The sequence below is a fragment of the Dromiciops gliroides genome, chromosome 3 (genome assembly GCF_019393635.1).
Source record: "Dromiciops gliroides isolate mDroGli1 chromosome 3, mDroGli1.pri, whole genome shotgun sequence".
Taxonomy (NCBI): Eukaryota; Metazoa; Chordata; class Mammalia; order Microbiotheria; family Microbiotheriidae; genus Dromiciops; species Dromiciops gliroides.
Window position 1 is genome coordinate 529,903,705 of NC_057863.1, and position 14,978 is coordinate 529,918,682.

The 14,978-nt window shown below is 38.1% G+C and overlaps 1 protein-coding gene across 2 annotated transcripts in view; it reads left to right on the forward strand.

Annotated features, from left to right (window-relative positions):
• DDX10 (DEAD-box helicase 10) overlaps nucleotides 1-14,978 on the forward strand; it is a 323,540-nt gene that overhangs the window by 202,213 nt on the left and 106,349 nt on the right. For both annotated transcript variants that reach the window (XM_043998759.1, XM_043998760.1), the window contains exon 16: nucleotides 11,569-11,625. In XM_043998759.1, coding sequence (XP_043854694.1) covers nucleotides 11,569-11,625 — 57 coding nt within the window. The remainder of the gene's footprint in view (nucleotides 1-11,568; nucleotides 11,626-14,978) is intronic.

The window sequence follows — 14,978 nt, forward strand, 5'->3', positions numbered from 1 at the left end:
AGGCCTAGATTCCTATCTATTAAAGGGAGAGCACATTTCTAGCTCCCTTCTCCGCCAGCGTCCTCAGGAAAGAGACTGAGACCGAGCGCCAGTCTCTTCCTTCCTCCTCCCACTAGCCCGCGTCACTTCCTGACGCCCGGTCTTGCCCTCAAAGACCTTCGCTTCATGGGCAGAACTCTTCTACAGTAAGTCTCCAGCAGGTGGCATCATTCCAATCGTTACACCATTTAATCTTTCTGAACCTCAGTTTCTTCATCTGTTAAGTTTCTTATCTGTTAGTAGGATAAGACTTGTGGAAACTGCCATAGTGGGATGTTGTGAGGTTCAAGTAAGATAATTATTTTAAATGTTTTACAAACTTTAAAGTGCTGTATAGCTATCAACTTTTATTTTTTGCATTGTGCAGACTTTTGACCTCTTCAAATATTAGGCTAACACACAAAAACAACAACAACAAACCAAGGTTTGTTCTTACTTAGTTCTAGGAATGAAAATGATGATAATGTTTTTTTTAACCTTTTCATTGATCCCAATAGTAATAATACTATATCTTTTGATTCATATTGAAGTCCTTTGAGATAGGAAGGACAATAAAGAGGAAGAAATAGGCTCAGAGATGTTAAATGCCTTGCCTGAAATTACACAACTAATGTAAACTAGATGAAGGAAGGACAACCTAGGTCTTTGGCTAAGTCTAATGTTCAGAGCTTTGTATTTGGGAGTCAGGAAGGGACTGACAGGAGTGTTGCTTTAATCTACTTCATCTTTCTCTATCCATCCATCCATCCATGCAAACATATGTATATGTGTGGATATGTATGTATATGTATAAATATACTCAAATTATGATGAATAGCATAACAGTAGGAAAAGTATTACTCTATTTGTGCTACCCACCTATAGACTGATGTGAACTTAGTTTGCATCTCTGAACCACTTTAGTAACTAAGCTCCTAGGAGGTAGGCTTGCATTGAGCCACACCTCATTGAAAGCATTTGTGGCAATGCTGAAATAGGGAGGGAGATGGAAGTTCTCTCCTTCCTGCATGATAGTTAGAGCTTAGATCCTTACCCTTGTGGCAGGACTTCTTTGTGCCCCTCTTTATGGCCTTGGATGTCTACTACTCTAAAACATGTTAGAGTTGTGCCAGGGCAGTTCTGGAGTAGACTGAGTGTCCCCATTGAGTGAGGAAGGTGAAATTTACAGTCTTATAATACAATTCAAATTTGATAGGATTTTCCTCCTTGAAAATTAAGAACTCAGATGAGGGCTGTCTCCTACAACATCAATGAAGTATTGTACCTTGAAATTTGATTTTCTGTTCTCTTGTCCCTTGGGAATTTGATTTTCATTATTGAATTTAATGCTTTCCTTATAGTTAATCATTTGTAGCGTAGCAGAACTAAAGGTGAAATATTGCCCTCTTTTTTGTATATGAAGCAGCTTTTCATGCCAAGCCCTCCTTGAAAACCAAATGGAAAAACCAAGATCTTGAGCAATTTTGGCAAATTAAAATTATAGGGTGGGGTGAAAACTCAACTTTGTGTTTTAACCACCTTCATTAAATTTTTAGTCTATATAGCAGGAAATAAGTCAATTAAAATGAAATCCTTTGATTATGCTTTGTTCTTTTGCTGTCCTCTGCTCACCTCACCATCTTTTCCTTCTTTTGTATTTTTCTTTGCTTCTGTGATTCATTTGCTCTTCTGTTCAGCCCAGTGCCTACCACATAATTGGTGCTTAAAAAATTCATATTGACTGCTTTTCTTTCATTTTTGAAGAAATAGAATTAGAAATAGGATTTAACATAGTAAAATTGTGTTTCTTCTCCCCCCCACTCTGTAGTCATCTGTATTATCATAATATCTTATCAGAATTATTCAATCCTTTTCACTTTTGTGTGCTATTCTAAATTTGTATGCTAATGTTTTTTCTTTCTTTTTTTCTGAAAGAGAATGAAACTCACCTCTTAAAAACTTGATCTACCTCTTCTTTTCCTCTTGAAGTTCATTATAGTGCTTTTCTTTTCTCCTTTCTTCTCTCTTCATAACATTAACAAAAGGATATTATTTTCATTTCAACAAATGATTATTTAGAGACTACTACGTGCTAGGCATTTCACAGGATAATAGATGAGTAGGACATTCTCTACCCATATTTTGTTTGGGCTTTTAGCAGCCTTCCTTTCATCATAGCTTTTCCCCCTCTTAATGCATTCCTAATGTAAAAAACATTTTTAAAAAATTATTATTCAATCATTTAAATTCCTTATATCATACAGTTGCAAAATCTTAGAAGAAGATGGGGATCTCCAAGGCCATTTAATTAAATTCCTACCTGGACATGAATCTATTATAATTCTACATTAATATTTAATTAAGTGTATAATATCTAATTGCAGGCGAACTGTGAACTTCTGTAAATAGTCTCTTTGAGGCAGCTAGGTGGCGCAGTGGATAGAGCACCGGCCCTGGAGTCAGGAGGACCTGAGTTCAAATCTGACCTCAGACACTTGACACTTACTAGCTGTGTGACCCTGGGCAAGTCACTTAGCCCCAATTGCCTCACCAAAACAAAAATAGTCTCTTCCTCCCAACTTTATAACACTTGAGTGAAATAGAGTTTGTCTCTAGGGAAGTATATTGAACTTCCATTAGCAAGTTATTATTGAACACCTCTGTTTTCAACCAAATTATTTTTTTTCTCTCTTTTTAACATCAAATTTTTAAAAACTTTGTGTTCCAACTTCTCCCCCCCCCCCCCCCCGCTCCATTCGCACCCCTCACCCACAAGAACTCAAGCAATTCAAAATAAGTTATACATGAGTAGTCATGGAAAAATTCCCATATTAGCTAGTTGTGAGAGAAAACAGTCAAAAAACCCAAAACTTCAGATTAAGGAATTGTCAAAGAGGAAAAGAAAAAAAAAATTAAAATGTGTTTCCATCTGTTTTCAGATACTATCAGTTCTTTCTCTGCAGATGGGCTGCAATCTTCATAAGTCTTTCAGCGTTATATTGGATCATTGCCTTGCTGAAAATAACCACATGCTTCCCAGCAGATCATCTCCCACTATTGCTGTTATTTTGTAAATAGTACATTTCACTCTGCTTCAGTTCATGTAGGTCTTTCTAGGTTTTTCTGATAGTATCCTGTTCATCATAACCTGTATATAGTACCTTAAGCTTGACAGAGAATTTTCCTCATAAAAGCCCAGCAAAGTAGGTACCATACATTTTGCCATTAAATCAATCATCATAACTATTTCCCTCCATCCCACTCCCTTCCCATGACATTTACTCTATCTTCTTTTTACCTATTCCTCCTCAGAAATGTTTTACTTCTGACTATCCTCTCCCTCACTCTGTATTCCCTTTTTTCACCCTTCCTTCCTTATCCTCTTCCCCTTCTATTTTCCTGCAGGGTTAAATAGATTGCTCCTCCCTGAGCTAATTCTCTGTTCTAAATTTTCTTCCTCCTTCCCTACTCAACCCCCCTATGAAATCAAGCAATTTAGTATGTCATACTGGTGCAGTAATGCAGAACATCTTCATCTTCCTTGAAAGTGCTTTGCTTTTTACTGCTCTCCCCCAATCTGCCCTTTCCTCCTTCCCTTCTTTCCCCCTTCCCTTTTTCTCCCTCCCCCCTCTCCTCAGGGCAAAAGTATATTACTATACCTACTTGAGTATGTATGTTAGTCCTTCTTTGAGCTAATTCTGATGATATTAAGGTTCACTCGCTCCCCAACTCCTTTCCCCTCTTCTACTCTCCTCCATAAGCTTTTTTCTTGTTTCCTTCATGTGAACTTCTTCTCCCCAGACCACCTCTCCCCTTCTCCCTCCCCCAGTTTATTCCTCCTACACCTCAACCCTATTTTAATGATGTCATCATGGATTAGTTAGGTGGCACAGTGTACAAAGCACCAGCCCTGGACCCAGGAAGCCCCAAGCCCAAATCCAGCCCCAAACATAAGACACCCCACCCTGTCTGCCCTACAACAAAACATAAATGCTTTACAGATATCATCCCTTCATATTCAGTTCAGACCTGTGTCTTCTGTGAATTCCTTACTGAGATAGTTCTTATGATTTCAAAGTATTATCTTCCCATGTAGGAATGTAAACAGTTTGATTTTTTAATATCCCTCATGAAGTCTTTTTCCTGTTTACCTTTTTATGCTTCTCCAGGGTCTTGTATTTGAAAGTCAAATTTTCTATTCAGTTCAGGTCTTTTCATCACAAATGCTTGAAAGACCTCTTTCTCATTGAAATCCCATTTTTGCCTCTAAAAGATTATACTCACTTTTGCTGGGTACGTGATTTTCGGCTGAAGTCCCAGTTCCTTTGCCCTCTGGAATATATTCCATGCCCTTCGGTCCCTTAATGTAGAAGCTGCTAGATCTTTCTTTATCCTTATTGGAGCTCCACAGTATTTGAATTCCTTTTTTTCTAGCTGCTTGCAGTATTTTCACCTTGACCTGGGAGTTCTGGAATTTGGCTATAATATTCCTGGAGGTTTTCCTTTTGGGATTTCTTTCAGGAGGTGATTGGTGGATTCTTTCAATTTCTATTTTAGCTTCTGCTTTTAGAATATCAGGGCAATTTTCCCTCACAATCTCTTGGAGGATGGTGTCTAAGCTTTTGTTTTGGTCATGGTTTTCAGGGAGTTCAATGATTTTACCTCTCCAAGATTTATTTTCTAGGTCAGCTGTTTTTCCAAGGAGATATTTCACATTGCCCTCTATTTTTTCATTCAATTGGATTTTCTTAACTGTGTCTTGGTTTCTCATAAGGTCACTAGCTTCCATTTGTTCAATCCTAATTCTTAGGCAGTTATTTTCATCAGACAGTTTTTTAATCTCCTTTTCCATTGGACTTTTCAAACTGTTGACTATTTTCTCATGACTCTCCTGCATCACTCTCATTTCCCTTTCCGTTCTTTCCTCCTTTTCTCTACATCTTCTTTCTATTTCTCCTACTTTCTCTTCAGAGTCCCTTTTGAGAGCTTCCATGGCCTGAGACCAGTTCATATTTTTCTTGGAAGCTTTGGATGTTGGAGCTTTGACCCTGTTACCATATTCTTCTTCTGAGGTTGTATTGTGGTCTACCTTACCCCCAAAGAAGTTTTCGATGATCTTCTGCTTTTTCTGCCTACTCATCCTGGCTTACTATTTCTTGGCTTTTAACTCCTTAAAGTGTGGCACTGCTTCCAGGACACACTGTTTAAGCTACAGGGTGTCCCAGGAGATGGTTGGTCGTCTTCTCAGCCTGCCTGGCCTCGGTTTTATTTGATTTTAAACTCTCCACAAAAGGGGGGAGGGGCTGCTTCTCAGCTTCACTCCTGTTCTCAGGCCCAGAGATAACCTCAGGCCTAATTACTAAGCAACCAACCAGTAAAGCTTTCTGTGGTGTGGAGACTGCTCCCCTCCCCCACCTGGGTCTCCCGCTGCTCAGGATTTCTTCCTGGTTGCCCGCTGGGGTGGGACAGTCAAATCCTTCCCCCCTAGTCCACTGGTACCCCTGCACTTCTTCCCCACCACCGCGCCAGCCGTTCAGCTCGACTTGACTGCGCACTTGGTTCAAGAAGATGCCGGTGCTGCAGCCAATTCAGAGGCACTGGGGCAAATTCCTCTGGTGGGTGTCTGGTGTTTCAGCCTGATTGCAGGGTTAGGTTTTATCTGTGGCCCGGCACAGCCCCCTGAAATCTATCTATAGCTGGAGAAAACTCTCAGCCCCTATTTTTCTGCCCCAAGGGTTCTTTTATTGCTATTTTTGTGGTGATTGTATCAGGAGCCCTGTGGGTTTAATGTCTTTCCTCTGCCATCTTGGTTCTGCCTCCTCCAAGTTACTTTTTACAAAATAATGACTTGTTCATTATGGGTAATCTGGTACTTCAGTAGAGCAAATTATTGGATAAAACCTCAGACCTAGTAAGGAAATTAGTTGGGATAATGGATGACATAGAGAGGCAATATAACAAAGAGGAGAGTTGAAATCAGGAACACCTGGGTTCAAATTCTACAGTAGACATAGATGCCATATCACTTATCCTCTTGGTGCCAGGGCAACTCTCTACGACTAAAAGTTAGAGACAAATTGTAAATCTGCCATGATGGAGTGAGTGACTTCCCACATTGGAGTTTGTCGTGCCAGTGAAATCACTGGTCCATAAAAGGTGACATATACATATCTGAGAAGTGATGAATTTGTTAGTTTAATCAATGATGAGGAAACATTGGTCTGCTTTTATTTTAAAAAGAGAAAAAATGTTGAAAAGGCAAATTTGAAGTAGGAATTTTTATTAAACTCTAAACTGGCAAATATGTTCTATCTTTGAAATGATTAGAGGCAGTCAGTGGCACAGTACATAAAGCACTGAGCACAGAGTCAGGAAAATCTGGCATCAGACCCTTACTAGTTTTGTCACCCTGGGGTAGGTCATTTGACCTCTGTTTGCTTCAGTTTCCTCGACTATAAAATGAGGAAAATAATGCCTCCTACTTTTCAGGGTTGTTGTGAGAATCAAATAATATTTGTAAAAAGTATTTAGCACAGTTCCTGCCTAGCACAAAATAGAAACTTTTCAAATGCCTATTTTCCCCCTTTCCATTATAAGATTAAACATTTACATAAGATATACTTTATATTTGTAGAAAGCACATTCATGGTTGTGATCATATTGACAAGTTATTCTTGGGGAACTTGGAAGAGCACCAATTACTGAAGTACTACTGGGGAGACTTTGTATGATCAAAATGGTGGCTAATATTTTTTCTCCTTACAGGAGAGTAGCTCAGATTAATTAGTTAATGTCCAAAAGTACCTTGAGAGTGCTGAATATTATTAATAATAAAAGAAGCAAGGACATTGTTTGACTAAGATATATTGATTAGTTGAAAATATAACTTGTGAACTTGCATAACTAAATGAATTTTCTATGTCGACAGTAAGGTGCTGATGATCTGAAGTAATATTCTAGAGACCTTACTGCAGTTTTAGTAAATAAAACTACAGCCTGAATTAGTACAATAATTATATTTGACATTTATATAGTACTTTGAGGTTTGCAAAGCGCTTTATATAGGTTATACTTCATTTGAGCCCCACAAACCCCTTTGTAATAGATATTATCCCCACTTTACAGTTGAGGAAACTGAGGCTTAGACAGTCAGTTTAGTCATTTCCCTGGGGATACAGAGAAAGACAAAAGAGCAATCCCTTCCCTCAGGAAGCTCATGATCTAATGGGAGAGATAAACAAATATGTACAAACAAGATATATACAGGATACATTGGATATAATTAATAAAGAGAAAGCACTAAATTGAAGGGGCTGTGGTTAAAAGGCTTCCTCTAGTGTGGTTTTTAGTGAGACTTGAAGGAATCCAGGGAAGAAGGAAGGCAGAGATGAGGGGGAAATTATTGGAGTCAGGAGATGGACTGACCGTTTTATCTGAGGAGCAGTAAGGAGCCCAGTATATAAGAAGGTGGTAGTGGGGGCTCGGTTAGGAATGGCTTTGAATGCCTTACAGAGGGGTTTATATTTGATTCTGGGAGTTACAGGGATCCCTGGAGTTTATTGAATAGTGAGGGTGATATGGTCAGATCTGTACCTTAGGAAAATCACTCTAACAGCTGAGTAGAAGATAGATTGAATGGGGATATTGTCACAGTGAGATTTGCAGTAGTCCAGGCCTATAGCATGGTGGTGGTAGTGTCAGAGGAAAGAAGGAGGCACATTTTAGAAACACTGCAAAGGTGAGATTGACAGACTTTGGCAATTGATTGGATATTGGAGGGGCAAGAGAGAGTGAAGAGTCAAGAATAACACCAGTGTTGTGAACATGAGAGATTGGTAGTGCCTTTGACAGTAATAGGGAAGTTTGAAGGGGTCAGGGGTGGCGTGTTTTTGGAAGAAAGATAATGAGTTGAGTTTTGGACATGTTGAATTTAAGATGTTATAGGACATTCAGTTTGAGATGTCTGATAGGCAGTTGGTGATGGGAGACTAGATGTCAGCAGAGATTTTAGGGCTGGATAAGCAGATTTGAGAGGTTAAATGACCTCTTCATTGTTATACAAATAATACTATTGGAGGCAAGATTTAAACCCATATCTTTTAGATTCCAATTCCAGCATTGTCCTCACTATGCCATGCTGCTTAAATCATAGATTTTCACTGACTGTTTGTCTGGAGAAAAATGGAAGGCCTAGGTCAAAATACTGTGTTACGGCTTAACTCTTTAATCTATAGATCTCAGTATAGTAAATGATACTCAATCCAAAGTATTTAAGAGGTAGGCCAATAGTTAACAAGCATTTGTTAAGTGGCTTATATATCCCAAGCATATAAATGTAAGCAAAACGACAGCCCCTGTACTCACAGGGTTTACATTCTAATGAGAAGACAGCACATAATAAGAAGCTGCAAAGTGGGGAGGTTGGCAAGAAATTTAGAGGAGGTGGCGGAGGCGGCAGAGGAGAAGGAAAAGATGCCCACATGGAGGGAGGGATGGGTGCAAAGTAGAGAGAGTCAGAAGCACAGCCAAGAGGGGAATGAAGCATGGCTAACTTGGGCCCATCTCTAAATTGGAAGCCCATAGAAGTATCTTAACAACTCCCCCCCACCCCCTCCCCCCAAAAAGAAGTATCTTAACAGTGGGAGAAGGGATGTTCCAAGTAGGAAGAATCTTGGTGGCAAAGTATGGAGCCTCAGAAGCACAGGTAATAAATTGCACTGGGCTTACTGATCTACATCACTGATTTATTTAGTTTTATACTGTGTACCTAGTACTTTATCAAGTAGTATGAGGAATTAAAAATAATATTCAATAGGATTTCTACCTCAAGCTCTTTGACTGAACAGCTGTTATTGTTGTTGTTGATAATATTGTTTGATCTCCAGACTGTTCCACAATGCTTGGCACATAGTAAGAGCTTAATAATTTTTTTTCATTCACTCATTGTACCCCCAGGATGTGGTATTCCACTAGTAAGTACTTAGAAATGCAAAATGATAGTTGAATGATTACGAACAGCATTAACTGAAGTGTATTATATATACTATGATGATGCTTTCAGGGGTGCTTTAGTGTTTAGATGCTCCCAGTACTTTTTACCTGTCCCTTCTCTTTTCCTCTCCTCCCAGGACCAAGCTGTTAACTCATTTGTTCTCCTCTTTCACTCCTCCTGGCTGTTACTAAGTCGCTTTATGTATTACCACCCCCTTCTTAATCTTTTCTTTTGTATCCCTCATTCTCATCACAGTGCTTGGCATATTGTAGGAGTTTAATAAATGCTCAGTTGATTTATTGTTCTACTTACAGTTTCTCTTCATGGTCTCTAATTGTAAAGTAAGGCAGACGACTTAATTATTATTCATATGACTGTCAAGATATCTTTTGTGTTTGAAAAGGGATAAGATACATAGGCTCTGTATTATCTATTTGGATTTTCAAGTTTAGATACTTTTTTTATCTTTTAGTTTTATGTGTTTTGGAAATCTGGCAGAAAGAGAAGCAGCTCAGCTTCACAGCTAGCATCACCGAAAGAGGCTATCAATCATTTACTATTCTAATAGACTGTAAACTTCTTGAGGTCAGGGACCACTTCATTTTTGTCTTGTATCTCAAGTTCCTAGCTCACTGTGTGACAAATAGTAGGTACCTATTAAATTGTCTAATCCAATTTACTACCTTGGATTTAACCTTTCTCCATATCTTCCCAGCTTCTGGGAAAATTATCTTATCTTTCCCTTGGATTTATGTCTGTTTGTTGTTGTTTATTCATTTAGCTGTGTCCAACTCTTGGTGACCCCCATTTGGGGTTTTCCTGGCAAAGATATTACAGTGATTTGCCATTTTCTTCTCCAGCTCATTTTACAGATGAGGAACTGAGACAAACAGGGTTAATTGACTTCCTGACTCCAGGCCCAATAGTCTATCTTCTATGCCACCTAGCTGCCCCATTATACCTGTTAGTGACCTATTATTTAAATCAGACTTCCAACAAGTTTACTTATAAAGTATGATAGGATAGGTTTTGTTATCCCAGTTTTATAGAAAAGGACACTAATATGCAGAGAATTTAAGTAACCTGCCTAAGATCATACTTTTATTAAATAGTAGAACCACTATTAGAGTATTTTACTCTACAGTACTCATTTCTTTTTTCTTACTCTTTACATCCTATCACTTTGCCTGTGACTATTGAACAACCTATTTTTAAAAGTTTTGTAAATTTGAATGTCTGTGTGTGAATCATCTATAAGTAGTGGGAAAAGGAAGTTGGTCCTTTCCAGCCCAGTTGAGATTATCACAAAAGGGGTCAAATCCCAGAGATAACAAGGTTTTAAATTAAGGGAATATTCATGAGAATTATAGTATTTATATTTGGGAGATCTTAAGATCATCTAGTTTAATCTCATTTAATAGATGGAAGAACTGAAAATGAGTCTAGCTTAGCAACTTGCTTGGAGTTAAATAGCTAATTAGTAGAGTAGCAATTTGAATCTAGTTGTTCCTTTGATTCTGAACCAATGCTTTCTCTGCTGTCATCTTGCTTTAGCCCAGAAGGATGAGTGATACTTTAAAGAAAATAAATTCAAACGATTATGGAATTTTGATGGATCTAGTCATCCAATAAAACAAGAAGTATTTCCTTACAAAATTAAGTGTTTGTGTGTGTCTATATATAAATCTCTCTCTCTCTCCCCCTCCCCATCTCTCTCTTATTACACATAGATACACATACATACACATACACATACACATATCTAATGTGAGTGTATCTGAAGTGCTTCAGTTTCATCTTATTTATACATTTATTAGACATTAATCTTGTGTCTGCAAATAAAAACCCAAACTTCGGCTTAGTTATTAGTAGCAGACCATAAAATTGGCAGATGCAATTTTGTAATAGAGTTCACAAGTAAGAAAGTTGCTTAAATATATTAAATAACATTTTGAATTGTAAATGGGCCAATACATAAGGCTGAATTTTTAAAGTATTTCTTTTGGTATCTAAGGCCACCTTCTTTGCAAAATTCTGGATAAATGTTGGCTAGTCATTGGAAAACTGAGTGAATTATAGGAAACTTTTGTATAATCTCCTTTACAAAAGTGACTTATTTATCAGAATATTTTAATTCTGGTTTTGCTTTATAAGAGAATTGTAACGTTGAGGAATAGAAGGTCAATGAGTGTTGTTTCTATACTCTGTACATTCTCCTTTTTAAGAAAATGATACAGGGGCAGCTAAGTGGTGCAGTGGACAAAGCACTGGCCCTGCATTCAGGAGGACCTGAGTTCAAATCTGGCCTCATACACTTGACATATACTAGCTGTGTGACCCTGGGCAAGTCACTTAACCCTCATTGCCCTGCCCAAAAAAAAAAAAAAAAAAGAAGAGAATGATCCAGTTGAGATGCATTATTTTGTGTGTTTTTTTCCTTGTCATGCAAATGTATTTTCTACATAGACAGGGACTAGAGTTTAAGAAATGAGATTTTAATCTATCTTATCTCCAAAATAAAATAGGTTACTAAGAGTTATGATTTTTTTCCTTTGTAGGAAAAAAGGCTGAAGGAGAAGGAGTCCAGAAGAGAAGCAAGAAAGAAACAAGCAAAGGTAAGGGTTTTTATTTTGACCAGAACATTGAGGGTAAGACTTATCTGGAGTTTATCTATAACTATTCTTTCCAGGGAAGTAATTTTACTTTAAGCCTTTTCCTTTTCCTTTACTCAGTGTGGGATTAGAATTGTGTTTAAGCCTCTTTCTTCTTATTTATGTTTACCTGTCATTTTCATTTTTGTTTACCTTTCTCTGTTTCTAACTATTGGTTATATAGGTGAAAGGAGTATTAGTTTATTGCTTGCTTATTTGTTTGTGGTTTATATATTTCTCCCATTCTCTTCCCCCTCCCCTCCCCAGTTCCCCCTAGGAATACCGGTCTGCTTTGTTTATTGCTTCCAAAATGTTTTAAACTCCAATGGCTTAAGGCCAGATGGTCAGGCTTATGAGTATCCTACGTGGTAAAGTTACCTCTGAAAAGGTTAAGTTGTATTGGTTCACATTCTAGAATTCAGGGTAAAAATTCTGCATCCCACATTCTTCTTCTTCTTCTTTTTTTTTTTTGGTGAAGCAATTGGGGTTAAATGACTTGCCTAGGGTCACACAGCTAGTAAGTATTAAGTGTCTGAGGCCAGATTTGAACTCAGGTCCTCCTGACTCCAGGGGCGGTGCTCTAACCACTTAGCCACCTAGCTGCCCCAGCATCCCACATTCTTAACATGAATATCCATCCACATGAACTCTCAGTTGCACATGCATAATTGTAAATATTCTCTATGTGTAGTTATATTTTTTTCTCTGACATGATTAGTACTGCAGTGGGTTCAGCTTATGCTGTGCTGAAGACATTCAGGTGAAATGATTTCCTAGAATGGGGGCCAGATAATGTATGTAATTTCTTATACAGTATCTAATTAGGCTTTGCCTGAATAGCCATGATTTCTCCTTGGCAGTTAGCAAAGATCTGACTCCCTTGAGTAAGCCCATAATGTTCTTTGTCAGATTTTTCTCTGCTGGCCTTGGCACTCAGAGAACAAAGTCTAAGATGATAACTTATTCTATAGTTCTGAAGTAGGCGGCAATTACTTTACAGTATAAGATGAAAAGACTGCTTATACTCAGCATTAAATATCACCGATCTTCAAAGGTATCTCACAGAGAGAGCTGTGGCATATGCAACTTGACTGCTGAATCATGGGCTAGATTTTGCATATACTTTTAAAACAGACTTGGACCACCATGGCATAAAAATTACATCCCAAGGGCTACATACAGTAAAAGAAATGTAAATTTAGTAAGCAAGTCTGAACCTAATGAAAGAGTTTAATATCTACTAATATTGCATAATCAGTCTAAAAAGTAAATCTTTTATTTTACAAAGAAGCTCTCATTTACACATATTGAAATGGCTCCAGTGAAAGCCATAGTATAGAGACAAAAGAAAATCCATTCATCCCCCTTTTTTTTTTGAGTCCCTATGCTCATATATTTTTGTCTATTTCTGTAGAAGTGATTTCTTTGTCAAGATTTTAGTAGAGATTTCCCAACAGTTAAGCCTTAGCAAAGCTACTGTTATTCTTGAACTTTTTCTTGATGCCTCTTCTTTTCTTCTCCCCAGGGTTTCTAGGGGTATTGAGTCTAGTGTTAGGTAAGCTGAAAAACTCTAATGCCCATCAGGCTTATCTCTTTGTGTTTCTGACACCCCTTAAGAGCAAGATGTCTCTCTTCTGTGAAGCCAGACATTACTTCCTTTTTGTTTCTCTTTGTCATTTAATTTTCAACATCTTGCATGTGGAGGATGGAAGGGAGGGAAGACTATTGTCAAGAACAATTCCTGTTTTCTTGCAATAGATACAAAGGCTTGTATAGGGAAGAAATAGAATGTTCTACATCTGACATGGCTTTGTCACACCGATGCTTTGTTTTCTTATTATCCGACTAGTTTAGACTCATCTTTTGTGCAGCTTTTGTCTTGTTTTAGTGTTCTAAGGCAATAATTTTTTTTGTTTTTTTGGTTAGGAATTGCATTACCAGAGGGATGAATGGATAATTTGCAGCCAGAATTCAAGCATTGCTCAGAATACCAGGGAATGGCAGGAATGACAGGTTATGGCTGATAGATGATGCTTAAGGAAAACTAGTGTTGTCCACACCTTTGCACCCAGTCACTTTTCAGATGGAAGTGATAGTAAATAAAGGCCTTTATTTAGTGTATTTGGTATACTGCTACTTTAGAGCAAACTTGGAGGATGTTACTGGAGAGACCACTTGCAAGTTGTAAAGCATTGCAAAAGTATGGGTTCTCATGAAGCCTCCAGGTAAAAACAGTCTTCTTCTTCTTCTTTCTTTTCTTTTCTTTTCTTTTTTATTTTGGTGAGGCAATTGGAGTTAAGTGACTTGCCCAGGGTCACACAGCTAGTAAATGTTAAGTGTCTGAAGCTGTATTTGAACTCAGATCCTCCTGACTCCAGGGCCGGTGCTCTATCCACTGTGCCATCTAGCTGCCCCACAGTCTTCTTTTAAGTGGCAGCTTTATAGCGTTTTATATTGTATATATGTGTGTGCGTAGACAGACAGACAGACACAAACACACACACCACACACATATTTACCCTTCATTTAAATGTGATTGGTTGTTGAGAGGATGTTAGTTTCTTAAGTTCTTAGGTCAAATCCAGTTTATTCCATCTCTTCAACCTTTGAGGACTACAGGATATTCCCAAATGCCATACAACAGAGGCTTAACAGGGTATTGAGGGATTGTTTTTCAAGATATTCAAAAGAGGGAAGGATATAAACAACTTGAAAAAATATCATAGATGTTACTGTCCACAAAAGATGATAATGATAACCATCAGTAAGTACTAATCCATATGCCTGTTTTCTCATTGAGGTCATTCTGAATGAAGGTAAGAGGATGGAACAAGCAGGTTTTTGCTAACAACATTCAGTAACAGACATCACCTTTATGGTCATGCACTTTACTGAAAGAATTCAAGAAAAATCAAAATTGTGGCTTAGGCTAAGGATAATGGAGAGAAAAATAATGGACTTAAATAAAATATGTCATATTACTGGTCACAACTTCTGTACAAGAAGTGGTGTAAAAGATGTCATCCAGTTTTATATATGGCTGACAAAGGAGGTGACCCCCCACAAAACAAAACAAAAACAGGGTCAGCTAGGTGTCACAGTGGATAAAGCACTGGCCCTGGATTCAGGTGGACCTGAGTTCAAATTCGGCCTTAGACACTTGACACTTACTAGCTGTGTGACTCTGGGTGAGTCACTTAACCCCCATTGCCCCAGAAAAAAACAAAAAGAAAAACGAAAAAGGAGGTGACCTAGTCATGTAGTAAAAGGGGAGGATAGCTAGCTTTTGCACTCCACTATTACTTACTCTACATCAA